The sequence below is a fragment of the Etheostoma cragini genome, chromosome 4 (assembly GCF_013103735.1).
Source record: "Etheostoma cragini isolate CJK2018 chromosome 4, CSU_Ecrag_1.0, whole genome shotgun sequence".
Lineage (NCBI taxonomy): Eukaryota > Metazoa > Chordata > Actinopteri > Perciformes > Percidae > Etheostoma > Etheostoma cragini.
In genome coordinates, this window is record NC_048410.1 from 29112465 (window position 1) to 29125820 (window position 13356).

General features: G+C 40.5%; 1 protein-coding gene and 1 long non-coding RNA gene across 7 annotated transcripts in view; both read right to left on the reverse strand.

The window, feature by feature from the left end:
• Positions 1-3153: 3153 nt before the first annotated feature.
• On the reverse strand, positions 3154-3995 carry LOC117944030. Its single transcript, XR_004656483.1, has 2 exons — positions 3622-3995; positions 3154-3502 (listed from the first exon to the last, which is right to left on the reverse strand). It is a non-coding gene; the product is annotated as an uncharacterized LOC117944030 (long non-coding RNA).
• A 2110-nt stretch (positions 3996-6105) lies between these two features.
• The window catches only part of grip2b (glutamate receptor interacting protein 2b), a 285228-nt gene continuing 277977 nt past the window's right edge, over positions 6106-13356 (reverse strand). For all 6 annotated transcript variants that reach the window (XM_034870532.1, XM_034870537.1, XM_034870531.1 and 3 more), the window contains 5 exons: positions 12215-12329; positions 11779-11992; positions 10237-10445; positions 8061-8207; positions 6106-7254 (listed from right to left, as the gene is read on the reverse strand). In XM_034870532.1, coding sequence (XP_034726423.1) covers positions 7093-7254; positions 8061-8207; positions 10237-10445; positions 11779-11992; positions 12215-12329 — 847 coding nt within the window. In that variant the 3' untranslated portion in view covers positions 6106-7092. The remainder of the gene's footprint in view (positions 7255-8060; positions 8208-10236; positions 10446-11778; positions 11993-12214; positions 12330-13356) is intronic.

The following is a 13356-nucleotide window of genomic DNA, read 5'->3' on the forward strand; positions in this document are numbered from 1 at the left end:
AAAAAGTAAAAAAAATTCACAATACAGTGTGTCAAATAAGATCATGTTATTACATGTCGACGAATGTAACCAAAAGTCAAATATTGTCAAAAAAGTCACAAAAGTCAAAGTAACTACAGCAGCCACTTAAAAGCAAGTGAGTGAATAGTATTCTTTACGTCCAAACTGTATTAGAGTAGACATGTCCAAATACTCTGTGTGTGCATTGTACTGTTTTTGAGTAAATGAAAGTGTGGATTCATGATATCATTTGTGTGATGATCAGACCAACAGTCTTTTGAGTTCTCTTTCTGTTCTGGTATACAATCGCCTGTGACTGCCTGTTGCTTAGTGAACTCTAACGGCGCTTTACCTGTCGCCCAGTATGCTGTCTCTAGTGCTTCTTCCTGGCTTCCAGGGCATAAAAAAAGAAAAAATCAGGGTTTGATGGAAGTGAATAATTAGCTGTGGCTTGTCCAGTCTTTGTGTTTTTCAGCTGGTCTTCAGGTTTTTCCCGAGCTGCAGTTAGGAAAAGCACGATAAAGAGCTGTGATACAGTCCGGAGACTAGCTTTCCTGTTTGATGGTTCGGGCTTGTTTCCATTTGCATTAGCTGAACTGTTAGTGGGAGTGCATACTTGTGTGTTTGTGTGTGTAATGTACATATAAAGTATTGTGTGTATGGGACCTGTTAAGCAACGGTAGACTCTTGGGGATAATTAAGTCAGCAAAAGAAGAAAGTATAGTGGTGTTTTGGGCAAGGAACAAAGATTAAAACCCTTTTTTTAGTTGTGAAATGTGTTCTTGTACAAGTTCCTGAACTCTGGATGGGAACTGTATTCATGTAATTTAACCCTCCTGTTGTCCTCCAATCAAATTTGACCATGAATTCCAAAAAGTAGTAAAACTAATGAGGTGGTGGACGTAAAAACTAAAAAAAAGTCGGAATAAGGGACGAAAATGTCAAAAACAACACAAGGGACAGTCTGTCTCACTTAATCAGTCACACATGACTGCGTAGTACTAGTACTAAAGTATTTGGCTTGCAGTACATCACAGACGCACCCAAATAACGACAGACCAGTCACCCAACATAAAATTAGACATTTTTATTGTTCTTGCTTCTTTTCTCTTGTTCTTCTCAAAAAGAGAAGTATCGCAGTACACCGTTTGTTTCATAGAAAATGAAGAAAAGAACTCGACAACAACAACAAGTTATACATTTTATTTTCCCTTCGATCATTTGTGTTTTGTTTTCCTCCCATGTTTCGGGAGAGCAACATTGTCATAGAAAAATACTATATTACATAGAATAGAACTTTACACAATTTGAAAAAAATACACAATATCAACTCAAACAATATTAATGGCCCAATCCAGAATCGCGATATGCTTTGATGCCACTTGTCAACTCATCTTTTTCAAACTTTTTAATGTAAAAAGAAAGTCATAAAACAAATAAAAATGTCCTAGGCTTGTGTGACTCCGATAACTTCCATGCAAACACTGCAATGTGCTAGTTTTGGAAATTAAGCAACATTTTCTTATTCTCTGCTTATTATCGATCCTCAGTGCAGGTGGCTGGAGGTCAGGTGAAGAAGTCGGCAGATCCATAACTCTCTGTTATGTTCTAGTTCTCTGGGCAGGATGCTAACGGTTAGCTGACAAGATGCTATAGTTAGCGTGTTAACATCATATATCATATATAAGAATATATGATATAATTATCCCGGTCCCCCTGCAGTGGGTAGACAGCAAGAATTACAAGTAGAGTGAGACCTCCTCCTGAGGCTTTTTTATCTCCCCTGTCTGTTGCTTTGCACAACAGCCAATAGGAATGCTTTCTGTCCCTGAAACGACCAGTGATTGGCCAACGTCTCCGGTCACGGGCTCGTGTACTAAAGCCTGAAAGCCGAGCCGAGACGAGATGCAGATGGTTCATTTTCTCTCAGACCACTTGAATTACAATCTGCTGAAAGATTATTAATATTCATGCTAACGATGCCCGACATAAATTGCCTAGCACAGCTTTGAAAACGATAATGGGAAATAATGCAAACATCATTATTTTCCAGTTTTCATCAGGCTTATCCTGAGCAACTAACCATTATAACTTGTTAACCATAGTTTCCTAATGGTTAATTGAACAGATACTGTTTTTTTTTTTTATTAAACATGCTACATCTAACTAAATAATCAGCTAGTCAAATGCATAAGCCATGTCTGAACTCTGGTGTGTAAAATTGTGCACAGCTACATTAAATCAGCTTTTGTAAGCTAGCGGCTGACAACCTCCGACATGCACGTGCCACGACACAAACAAAAGCCAGAAAGTCTACTACTAACAGTCCAAACACAAAGCCGTGACCGGACACAAACGTGTTTTCACCGCGTCTCCAAATTGAAACACTGGAAGGACGACCGGCTTCCATAACACGCAGTAATAACTCCGACACATTCTCAAACTCCAACAGGAACTTGTCAAAGAAACCCAGAGTTCTGAGCTGCTGCGAAACCTTCTTCCCCGGCCTGGGGACCTGCTGACAAAGGGATTTGAACCAGCATCCTCTTCAGAATCTTGGTTCTGTTGAAGCTTTAAGTTGAGATGAACCACAAAAACACAATCTAATGGGTGTCCGTGTTTTTTTTAAGGAGGCGGGCGTACTGATGTACTGGAATGAATGTCAGATTATATGAATGTAATATAAAGTTCATACATAGCGCTTAATGGCTTCTCAAAGTTCTTTAACATTGTACAGCATGTACCATTAACAGGGTCAGGGGCACATTTTCAAATGGACATTGTGCGATGTCTCCCACAAAATTAAAAAATAAGTCACTCAAAAATCTGTGATATTACTTTTACATGAGTGCCAAAGCAGTCCTACATTGTCCCAGGGATTGAATGTGTTGTCATTGTCAGATTTCCAACCCTCTATACTATACCAACATCATATAACTGTGATATGGATATATATGTGATATGGATATTTTCTTTTTTTGCGATTCCGGATTGGGCTTTAAACTGACCTTTGACCCAGAAATGCATAGGGAGTATGGATGACCACACATACGGACATACATAAAAACCAACAGAACAATTTGGAAGGCTTTTCTCAGCATTTTGTCTTTTTTTCCTTTTGTTGCTATACAAAACATTTTTTTTTTGTAGTTCTTTTTTTTGGCCACTTGACATTGCGTAAAAAACACTCAGACGAGTTTGTTCCATTGAACATGAAAATGCTTACAGTGCATGGTATTCAACAGTGTGCTTCTTTTTTTTTAGTAAATGCTCGGAGAGAAGAAAACGTCCATTTCTTTTTGTTATTTTTGTAAAAAGTGGACTTCCTCCGGCTCGCTCACAGAAACTGAGTTCATACTGTTTTCGCTCTCATCGGGGTGTCGGAACAGCCCGCGACCCTTCAAAATATCACCGCTGTACAATGAAATGTACACCGCCTAGCTCTCTGTCTCTCTGACTGACACACACACACACACACACACACACACACTCACAACGCATGCTAAGAAGCTCATAATGCTTGAAAAGAAGAAAAAAAAAACTGACATCCTTGGATACGTACATGTAAACGACATTATAGTGACACAGAGCCGCACGTGCGACGCACACTCACACACACACACGTTCTCAAAGGGGGCAGCTGGATTCTTCCTGTATTATGTAACAAAATGAAGAAAGAGTGGGACACATGCAAACAGAGAAAGAGAGAGAACAGAGGTTGTGATTGTTCCTGTCGCAACATTTCCCAAATCTTCAGAGCACAAAGGCTATTCTGTCTCCTCTCTTTCACACACACACACACACACACACACACACACACGCTCCCATGTAGTATTCCTGTGTTTCATTTTATTTCACACACTCACACAGCATTAGCTCTCTCTATTGTGCTTCCTTACTAACTTACACACACACACACAGGAACACGTGTATAAAATGTTACATCCCAGACCGTTTACACTATACACATGTATACAATTTGTCTTTTGCAAACACACATACACACAGTGCCGTGTGCACAGTCAGTTGTATTTCTGTTAATGTGCAGGTAGTAGGGGCTAAGACAGTTTTGTCAGGGAGAAGAGAAAATCATGAAGACAGGAAGTGGAAGGAATCTTTCCTGTTACCAAACCGACCAAAAATAGGCAGTGAGACGAGGTGGGAGGTTCAAAAAGAAGTCAATACATGAAAGGTTCAGATTTCTTTGAGTTTGGCATTGGGGTATTTTTGTAGTAAGACGGAGTTGCAAAGTGAATGGAGATATTTTCAGGGGACTGACAGCCTGGGCACTTTATGAGGGTCACAAATGGGATTTGTTTTCTTGTTTCCTTGCTTATATCTACTTTTGAAATCATAGTTTTTGTTATGTAGTACTACTTCTACTTCTACTATCTGGTTCTTTGATTTAATCATTCCATTGGTGCATTACAGTGCAAACGTCCAACCACAGATTAACTTGCACTGCTGGTTGTTGGTATGATTAAAAATACAACGTGCAGCTAGAATTCCCTTTGGAAATCTCACAATTTTGGACGATCGGCAACTACGACACAGTGATTTGTTTGCATTGACAAAAGTATCTTGAATTCCCTACCGCTGTAATTAGCACCTGTGACTGTCTCCAAAGCAATGGCAGCCAAATCTCATGGGTATTATCATTTAATATTAAGAGCCATCCACCATGCCAAACAGACGATGATTTATCAGAAGCAACGTTAAAGTAATTCAAAGTTTTGGGCTTGCTTTGCATTAACCTATAGTTTAGTGCAGAATGCATTGGTTGCTCAGCTGAAGTTACTATGAGAATTAAGCAGTTTCAGCAGTTAATAGAATGTATTTGCATCCTTCAGATACACCCTCAAAGATAGAAATGCACTGGCACCCTCGTGTACATGCACATTAGAAGCACAGGCGCAAAACAACACAGAAACATGGACAACCGTCGAGTCAAACACAACCTGCGTTGTTTCATGTCCTCGTGTCGACACTTTTGATTTCTCTGTTTGCAGACGACGCGGTTAACTTTGTCAATGATCTCAGTGTTGCCAAAGGGCCGGTCTTCCTTACAGAGCCAAACGGCAGTAACACTTTGCACATGGTAGACATCATTAGAAGGTCCTATGTGGAACGTCCGTTGTCAAAATTGTTGTCATAGCCGGTTATGAATGATACTGTGTAGTGGACTGATTAGTAGCATCTATTCCTAAACAGAGGTACAGCTCATTCTTGGAGGTTTTTTTTTTTAAACTTGAGACTCACTGTATTGCTTGTGAACCCTGTTGCTTCCCGTAGTAAAGACGGTGTTGCTTGTTTTTGACTTTTGTTCACACTGGTGCGTTCTTCACATACAGTAGGGAGCATGTGTGGAGCTAGCTACAGTACCTATTTATGAATCTAGTCAAATGATAATATACACCTAATACTGCCAAACATGCTTAACCATGCTTGTATATTTTTCATAAATGAGCAGCAATATGGTGGAGCCTTCAATTATGACAAAAAGGAGTGTTATGCGTGTGTCATGTCTGGCTCTTCAGTTATGCTGAGTCAGCACGGGTCCTAAGTTATAACTCCTCGGGTGAATTTAGATTAATAACAGATTGATTTTACACTTATGTCTCTTTACTGTGAATTTAAACGGTGTTGGATAAATATGTTCCCACAAGCCTCACATTTAATCTACCATTTGTTTGAACTCATAGACTTTACTGGAGCTTTGCAACCATCCTCGGAAGCTGCTGCAGTGGCTCACAGTGTGAAATACAGTTTGGATGCTGTGACAGGCTCCTTCAGCATGTTCCTTAATGGCATATGAAATACTGTTTCAAAATATATGTGCTACTAAATTTCACCTAAGTGCTTTGCACATCACCTTTTAAAGGCATACATATGTTATTTGTGATTATTGTGAACCTTAACCCTTCTCATGAGCCCTGCTACTTAGCTACTAGTCTGCTGAGGTGGAACCCAGTGCTCTATGTCAACTCTACGATTGGGAACTCTCCCAGCAATTTGCACATAAAAACAACAACCCCGATTAAAAAAAAAAAAAAAAAAAAAAGGAAAAGAGTCATTAATCTCTCAAAAGGTTGCAGGAAAATGTTCTTCTGTTGGCATCACAGTTTACTCTGAGGCATCTCCACGAGAACAGCTGTTTAACTGTGTAGTAGTTAAGTTGTCTTTGCTAATTCTTTCAAGACGCCGTCCAGTAATCAATCCCTTCCTCCTCTTCTCTTTGATGATTGGAAAAAAACAGTTGGGCAGTTATGACACCATCCCCATCTTGGCATTGTAATAATGGCACAAATGTCTCTATAATCTGTGCTAATTCACTTATAACTGTGCTGATGTGCAGACGTATCCGACATAGAAGTCCACCTTCATGCATACAACCACCGTCCTTTAAAAAGTGTTTGTCTAGTGAGTGGTGAAGGCCTTTCTCAAAACAAATGGAATCTGCAAACTGAGCAAGGCAGCTTCTCTCTTCAATAAGGTTTTACTTGAAATGTCCTAGAATCACTGACAATATTGTGTAATAAGGCAGACTCCTCTGGCAACATTAGCACTAGACATTTCTATAAACCTGTGGCCTGGCATTAAAAACAGCTGAAATTACCTCACCCAAATTGCAGCGTTTTATTCATTTCTTTTAAGGAAAAACAATATTTAAAGAGTCAGAATCTGTTATGGGCTGGTTAAAGGGCCAAGTGAGTGGTTTACGTTGGAACAACACTGTAGGGATTCAAAGCCAACCTTCAGGAGAGCGTCTGGTTTCTCTGCACAGTGCCAGTGCTTTCATCGTGGATTATACTATATGACAGCAGTTTAACCCAGTGTGAATGGGAAGGGGTGAATGTGTAAGCATGCAGGTGTGTGTCTGCCTCAAGGAGTCTCTGTGTTTAAGCAGAATTTTTGCAACATGTGTTTGTGTGTGTTGTGTGTTTGGGCCAGTTCCAGTAGATATATCTTTGCGCCTCATCCCCAGTTAGAGTGTGCCTTCTGCCTGAGTCTGACTGGCAGATACATCTGTAGACACACACACACACACACGCACACACACACATGCATTCACTCTGTCTTTTCGTCTGTGTGTTACAGGTCCAGCGGGTGGTCTAAAGTGTTGTTATTGTCCTCTGTGTCGTCGTCGTTCGCCAGTGGGTTGCGACTGATGACCAGCTCCAGTCTGTCCCCGGCCTCTGTGATCAGAGGCACCGCCAGGCAGCAGTCAAAGTCCCGCGTCCTCACGTGGTTCACCTGGACACAGAGACACGCAGGAAATAGCTGGTTTGGTAAATGGTGCTGCTGTTGGTAAGCTAGCTAACAAACACTGAGGCCAGCTATTGTTTAAAGTTAAAGACAAAATGCTCAAAACTCTGGAATTATTTTGATCACTTGTCTGTAAGCAGTAGGGCTACACTTCTGAGTTACACTGCTGAGTTCGAAATAAATGAAATGAAATAATTTCCAACATTCTTTTAATGAACAGATTGAATTAAATATAAACAGCACCATTAAAAAAGGTTCAAAATGGATTCTGCTGATATTTTCTTTCAACCAACACAAAAAAATCTGTCTTTCACAATACGTCGCAGCTTTTGTCGATGTGTTTATTACGGCAGTTGATATCGCAATGACGATTAAAAAAAAAATTAAAAAAAATGTTGCAGCTCTAGTAAGCGGTAATGTGACAAAGCTGGGTTTGCACTCCCTCTATTTGCTGACTGGACCGGTAAAGATTTGAGAAAAACCCAAGAATATACCTCAAACCCAGATGTAGTTCTGAAGGAAAATGAAAATTGAGGGCGGAGTTAGGCTAGAAAAACATGATAGACACCACAGATCTTTTTTACCAGGACAACACCAGAAGGCATGAGAAGTCATAGAGTTTAACTGTAGGACCGCTTGGAGTAGAAGGTAGATACTAACTTAATGAACACGTGATTGTTATGTAAAGTACAGTACTCGTAGAGACCATTACATCTGTGAGTCGGGCAGGCAAGACGCTCCAGGTGCGGTATGGCGCGTGACGGAGGACGGGACAAAATCAGGATCCTCATTACCTGCAGGATCCTGTCGTAGGGTTTGAGCCCGGCTCGGTCGGCCGGTCCGTCAGGTCTGATCATGTTGACGTAAACTCCTTTCTCCAAGAAGCCGTCGGACACGCTGAACCCAAAGTCGTCGATCTCGGGGTCCTTCACCACCGTTACCTACGGAAGATGTCACAAAGATGGAGGATGAACATTTTAACCCAAAGTTTAGATGTTCAAATGTGAAAGCAGTGGCTGTCTACGGAGGGAAAAAAAATACTGAACAATCACTTTTGTGAGATCTTGATCATGGAGAAACAAGTAATGGAAGTTTTTTTTTTTTTTTTAATTAAATTTATTTTCTCCATGGCATGGTTAAGATCTCGCAAAACAAAGTCAAGATCTTGCAAAAAATTATTGTTCCAGTATTTTTCATTCCTGGACTTTTTTCCCCCTACACGTCACCTCGGGGGCTCCGCAGCTGTCTGTGCCTTAGAGTCAAGAATTCATTTATCCAAAAAACACAAAGTAAAAAATATATGCTTTAGAAAATGTAACACAGGTTGTCTTTAGGGGCCCAGACACATGCCCGTGCTACCTATTTTACTGAAGCATGATTGAATGCAGGACAAATGCTCAACAGGCCTCTCCAACAAACAGCAGCTGCACAACACAGTATGATGATGTGTTGCTAAGAATTATGGGTCAACAAAAAAATGAAAAGGCAGCATTATATGATGCATGAATATTGTATGCTCTTTTAATGAGACACCATTCAGAGGCTGTAACATGTTGGCTGATGGCCACTGAACCATCAATGAAAGAGATCTAGCTGACTTTAATGTATGTTCTCCCTGACAATAAGAAAAGCATTTCGTTGTGCAAGTTAAGTAAATTGCACAGCAGGGTGAGGACATGGACTTTCCAGCATAGAGTAAAAAATAAGGTTCAGTATGTCGTCGTCTTCGTGAGGTTGCCGGGCGGAAGTGTTAGGCAGACAAATTTGTCAAGCAATTGTTCAGCAATCAATTCTAAAATCTATTATGTATACAGATTACCAAACAGCTAGACATGAGAATGGTAAGCATATTTCCCAAAATGCTTAAAACTATTCCAATAATCCGAGCTATATGTATCCGAGGCTCTGCACGAAGACCTAGATGAACTAGACAGTAAAATAGTACTCTTGCAAGCAGTGAACACAAAACTTCAAGTCCATTTTGATTTACTTTACCTTAGTTGTTAGCGTTCACTCAAGCCTATCAAAACTATTTTTGTTGTAATTACTGCTAACATGTCTTATGTCTTGCCCGTGGATATAGGCAGCTCTGAATGGCCTGGGTATTAATAAAAGAATGACTCCTACTTTCACAATTTTACCATCTTCTCAACCTCTACACCGACTTTTATTATTGTATCAAGATCTCCATCATGAGTGATGTGTTTTTGTGTGTTCATGCTTATTACTGCTTTGCATGGTTGCATGGGTCAAGAAAATAGTTCCAATGTGTGCTGCTCGGCTGTGTTTTGTTGCTTGCATGGCTTCATGTATGGAATGTATATAATGTTGATGTGTAACTACTAATGTCTTGCTGCTTCCTGTCAGTCTACATGAGTTTTTGTGGAAGCTTATTTTGTTGCTCTAGCTGTCTTTATGGTGTCATTATTGACTAGTGTCTGTACATGTCTGTACAAGTCATTATTGACTAGTGTCTGTACATGTCTGTACAAGTCATTATTGACTAGTGTCTGTACATGTCTGCACAAGTCATTATTGACTAGTGTCTGTACATGTCTGTACAAGTCATTATTGACTTGTGTCTGTACATGTCTGTACAAGTCATTATTGACTAGTGTCTGTACATGTCTGTACAAGTCATTATTGACTAGTGTCTGTACATGTCTGTACAAGTCATTATTGACTTGTGTCTGTCCATTTCAAGCTGTACTAATATATTGTTGTTTTCTGTTGCTCTAAAATAATCTCATGGTTGAAAATCAGCCAGCTGGCTGGAACATTTACAGAAATGTTGATGTGTGTTGTCCATTTTATAAATAAAAGAATTTAAGAAATTAATAAAATTAATCCACACAGTCTTTTTTTAAAAGAGGCTGTTGCAGGACTCAGCCCACATTGGGCAAACACTCTTGCAGGGTGAGCTAGGCCCCCCCCCACCCACACAGTCTTAAGACAGAGGTTAGAACTCACTTTGTGCAGCTCCAAAGGCGTTGGGGACAGAATCCCCTGCATCTCCTCTTTGATCCGACGAGACTCCCACGTCCTCTCTGACACTCGCAGTGAGGCCTTCGGCTTGGGCTCATGGTGCAGGAGAGGGGATTGGTTGTCTTGGTGGACGTGGGAACCCTGGTGCAGGTGGGCCTCGTGGTTGAAATGGGCCTCTTGGAACAGGTGGGCGTCTGGGTGGAGGAACGGGTTAGTTATGAATTAGATTCAAACCTTTTTACAAGTATGTAGTGAACACTTCTACATGTTTCATCATAAAATAATGCAGATAATGTTCAAGTCTAATTCAAAGTCATTTCTAGACTTTGTCAAAAAGATGTTTTCAATTAATGAGAGTAAATATGATTTAAGACGTATTTTTAGGTTTACTTTTAAAAAATCAAACAGAGATTAAAAGGAGTTGTATTTCCATTTTTGGGGTACAATCATGGAACAATGCCACTATAAAAAATGCCTCTCTTTTGGTTTTCAAGAAAATGCCTTGTATTGATTTTTTGGAGGTCTACAAACGTGAATGAATAATTTGTTTTGTTGCTTTCCCCACATCTTGGTGTCTTTATTTTCTTTTTCCTCTGAGGTGGATAGATGTTATCGATTATCCCAGAGCATAAGCATGTCGAAGCTTTTGCTACCGCCTAAGCAGCATGCCTGTACATAAAGATCAGGGGGTGCTTTGGCTGTGACTTAGGGGTAAAGCGGTGGCCTACCAATCAGAATGTTGGTGGTTCGATCCCTGGCCTGCAGTTCCATGTTGAAGTGTCCTGGGGCAAGACACTGAACCCTGGGTTGCCACTGACGCTGCACCATCGGAGTGTGTGTGAATGTTTTTCCGATGAGCAGGTGGCAGCCTCATCCACAGTGTGTGAATGGTTCCTGTACTATGTGATAGGTAGAATAATTAAGCATTTGGGTTTTCAACTTTATTTCATCTATTCTAAGGATCTTCCACAGAAGGCTTAGTTTGAAGTAACTCACCACCGCTGAGAATAGACTGGATTGTGTAAAGCTAGAAGTGTCTTACAAACAAAGAGTTGTTTCAAAGGTAACCATGTTTCACAGAAAAAGATTAACTGACCGGTGCAGGACAAAAAGAATATAAGAAACGAATACGTCTGATGTTCAGAGAGACACTTTGGGTACACACACACACACACACACCCAAAGTGTCTCATCAGACTAATTGGACATGGAAGATGACCGTGGGTACAAACACACACACAAGTGTGTACCCACGGTTATCTTCCATGTTCAATAATTGAATAAAGCTTCATTTAATCTAAATGTATTGGATTATGTATGCAGTCTCCTCCATCATTTATAGTCGTGATTCCCAGATATTACCCAGATTCCACTATGTAAAAGAGATTTGAGTAGTTAGGACACATACTGTAACCATTTGTTCAGGTAATTAGAAATAATTAGTAATAGATTTTGGAGTTTTTTTTCTTTCTTTCTTTTTTCAGTCCTATATTATGAACTACTCTGTCACATCTGCTGTGGAACTACCTTGGTGGAGTTGGGCCTCTTCATGCAGGTGGGCCTCCTCGTGCAGATGGACGCCCTGGTGGAGGTGCGTGCCCTGGTGGAGCAGATTTCCCTGGTGCAGGAGAGAATTTCTCCGCAAGGGGCTCATCCTGCTGTGGCTCAGCATGGGTTCAGCTGGGGGCTTGTTGACGCCGTCTACACCCAGACTGATAGCTGTTCCTGTCATAATGGATGCCTGCACAAACCAGAACATAAAAACACTTCAGCTGAAACTGCTACTTTGTGAGCGATACTGATGGTAGCATACGGTGTATCAAGGCCTGGCGATGTTTGACAATGAATAAAAATAGATAAGGTTTGAATCCATGCTTGATGCCATAATATCTAACAGGAAACTCTTTTTCAGGGGACTGCAGTTAAAGTTGTATTCTAGGTGGATGCTTGCATGCTAACTGACCTCAATCTCTCTGAGCAGTTCTGATTGGCCGCATGTCTCCAGATCCTCTAGCGCCTGACACCAGAAACTGTCATCTGGATCCAACAGAATACCGTCTGGTGGTTGGCCGATAAATCTGTCACACACACACACACACACACCATACAAGACAAATACACATTTGGACAAACATTTCAATCTTGGTCAATCTGCATGACTTCTAGATTATGCAAACTGTGTTTTTCTCAACACTTACAATTACAATAAAACATTACCCTGGCCTGACAATGATTCTTGCATTACAATGTGAACTGTGCACTGTGCAATTGAATCCGCACATTAAAGTTAGAAATCAATAAAGCATTATCAACAAAGCCGGTGTGAAGACAGAGCAGTGTCAGTACGGGGTCAGGCTATTTGTTCTGGTTAAATCCAACATGAGTACTCTTTTAAAACGAGTGTTCTTGACTGACCAGATTAATTCACTTCCACTCTGCAAATGATTTTGTCCCCCCCCACCCCCACCCTTCCTCTCCAACTCCCATTATAGTGTTATATAAGCCCAGTGAATGTTGCTATCCTCACAAGGCTTAAACTCTTGACTCATGACTGTGCATGCAGACACAAACACACAGATCAGTCACTTTCTCCTTAGAAACTTCACACTGACATTTCCCCTTCATCATAAAGTCTTGGTACTGATACTGGAACACACGCAACCAAAGAACTGGAAATCGATTAGAGTAAAGGATTTGATGAATATCCATGTATAATTTGGCAAAACTCTAGTTTATTCTTCTAAAATGTAAAGATTTATTTGTTTATAAATTGAATAGTCATTCTGACTGGGAAGGAGATGTTGCTGTTCCTAACGCTAGATTTGGTTTATAAAAGAGGCTAATTACCTTCCCCCACAGCGCTGTGGAGGAGGGTCTGGCTAGTCCACACAGTATTATTCTATAGGAGAAAAACACGCTCTGGTTTATTGGCATTTCTTTACACCAATCAAAATCATCTTGGGCGGGGCTATGGTCCGCACGGAGCAATGGTACCTCTGCAAAATAGCTTCTGAAAGGAACTTGTTTTTTGAATGTGTATGTTCAAAAGATGTTTTCGTTGTGCAACAGAAACCTACGATTGGACAGATAGTCTAGCTAGATTTC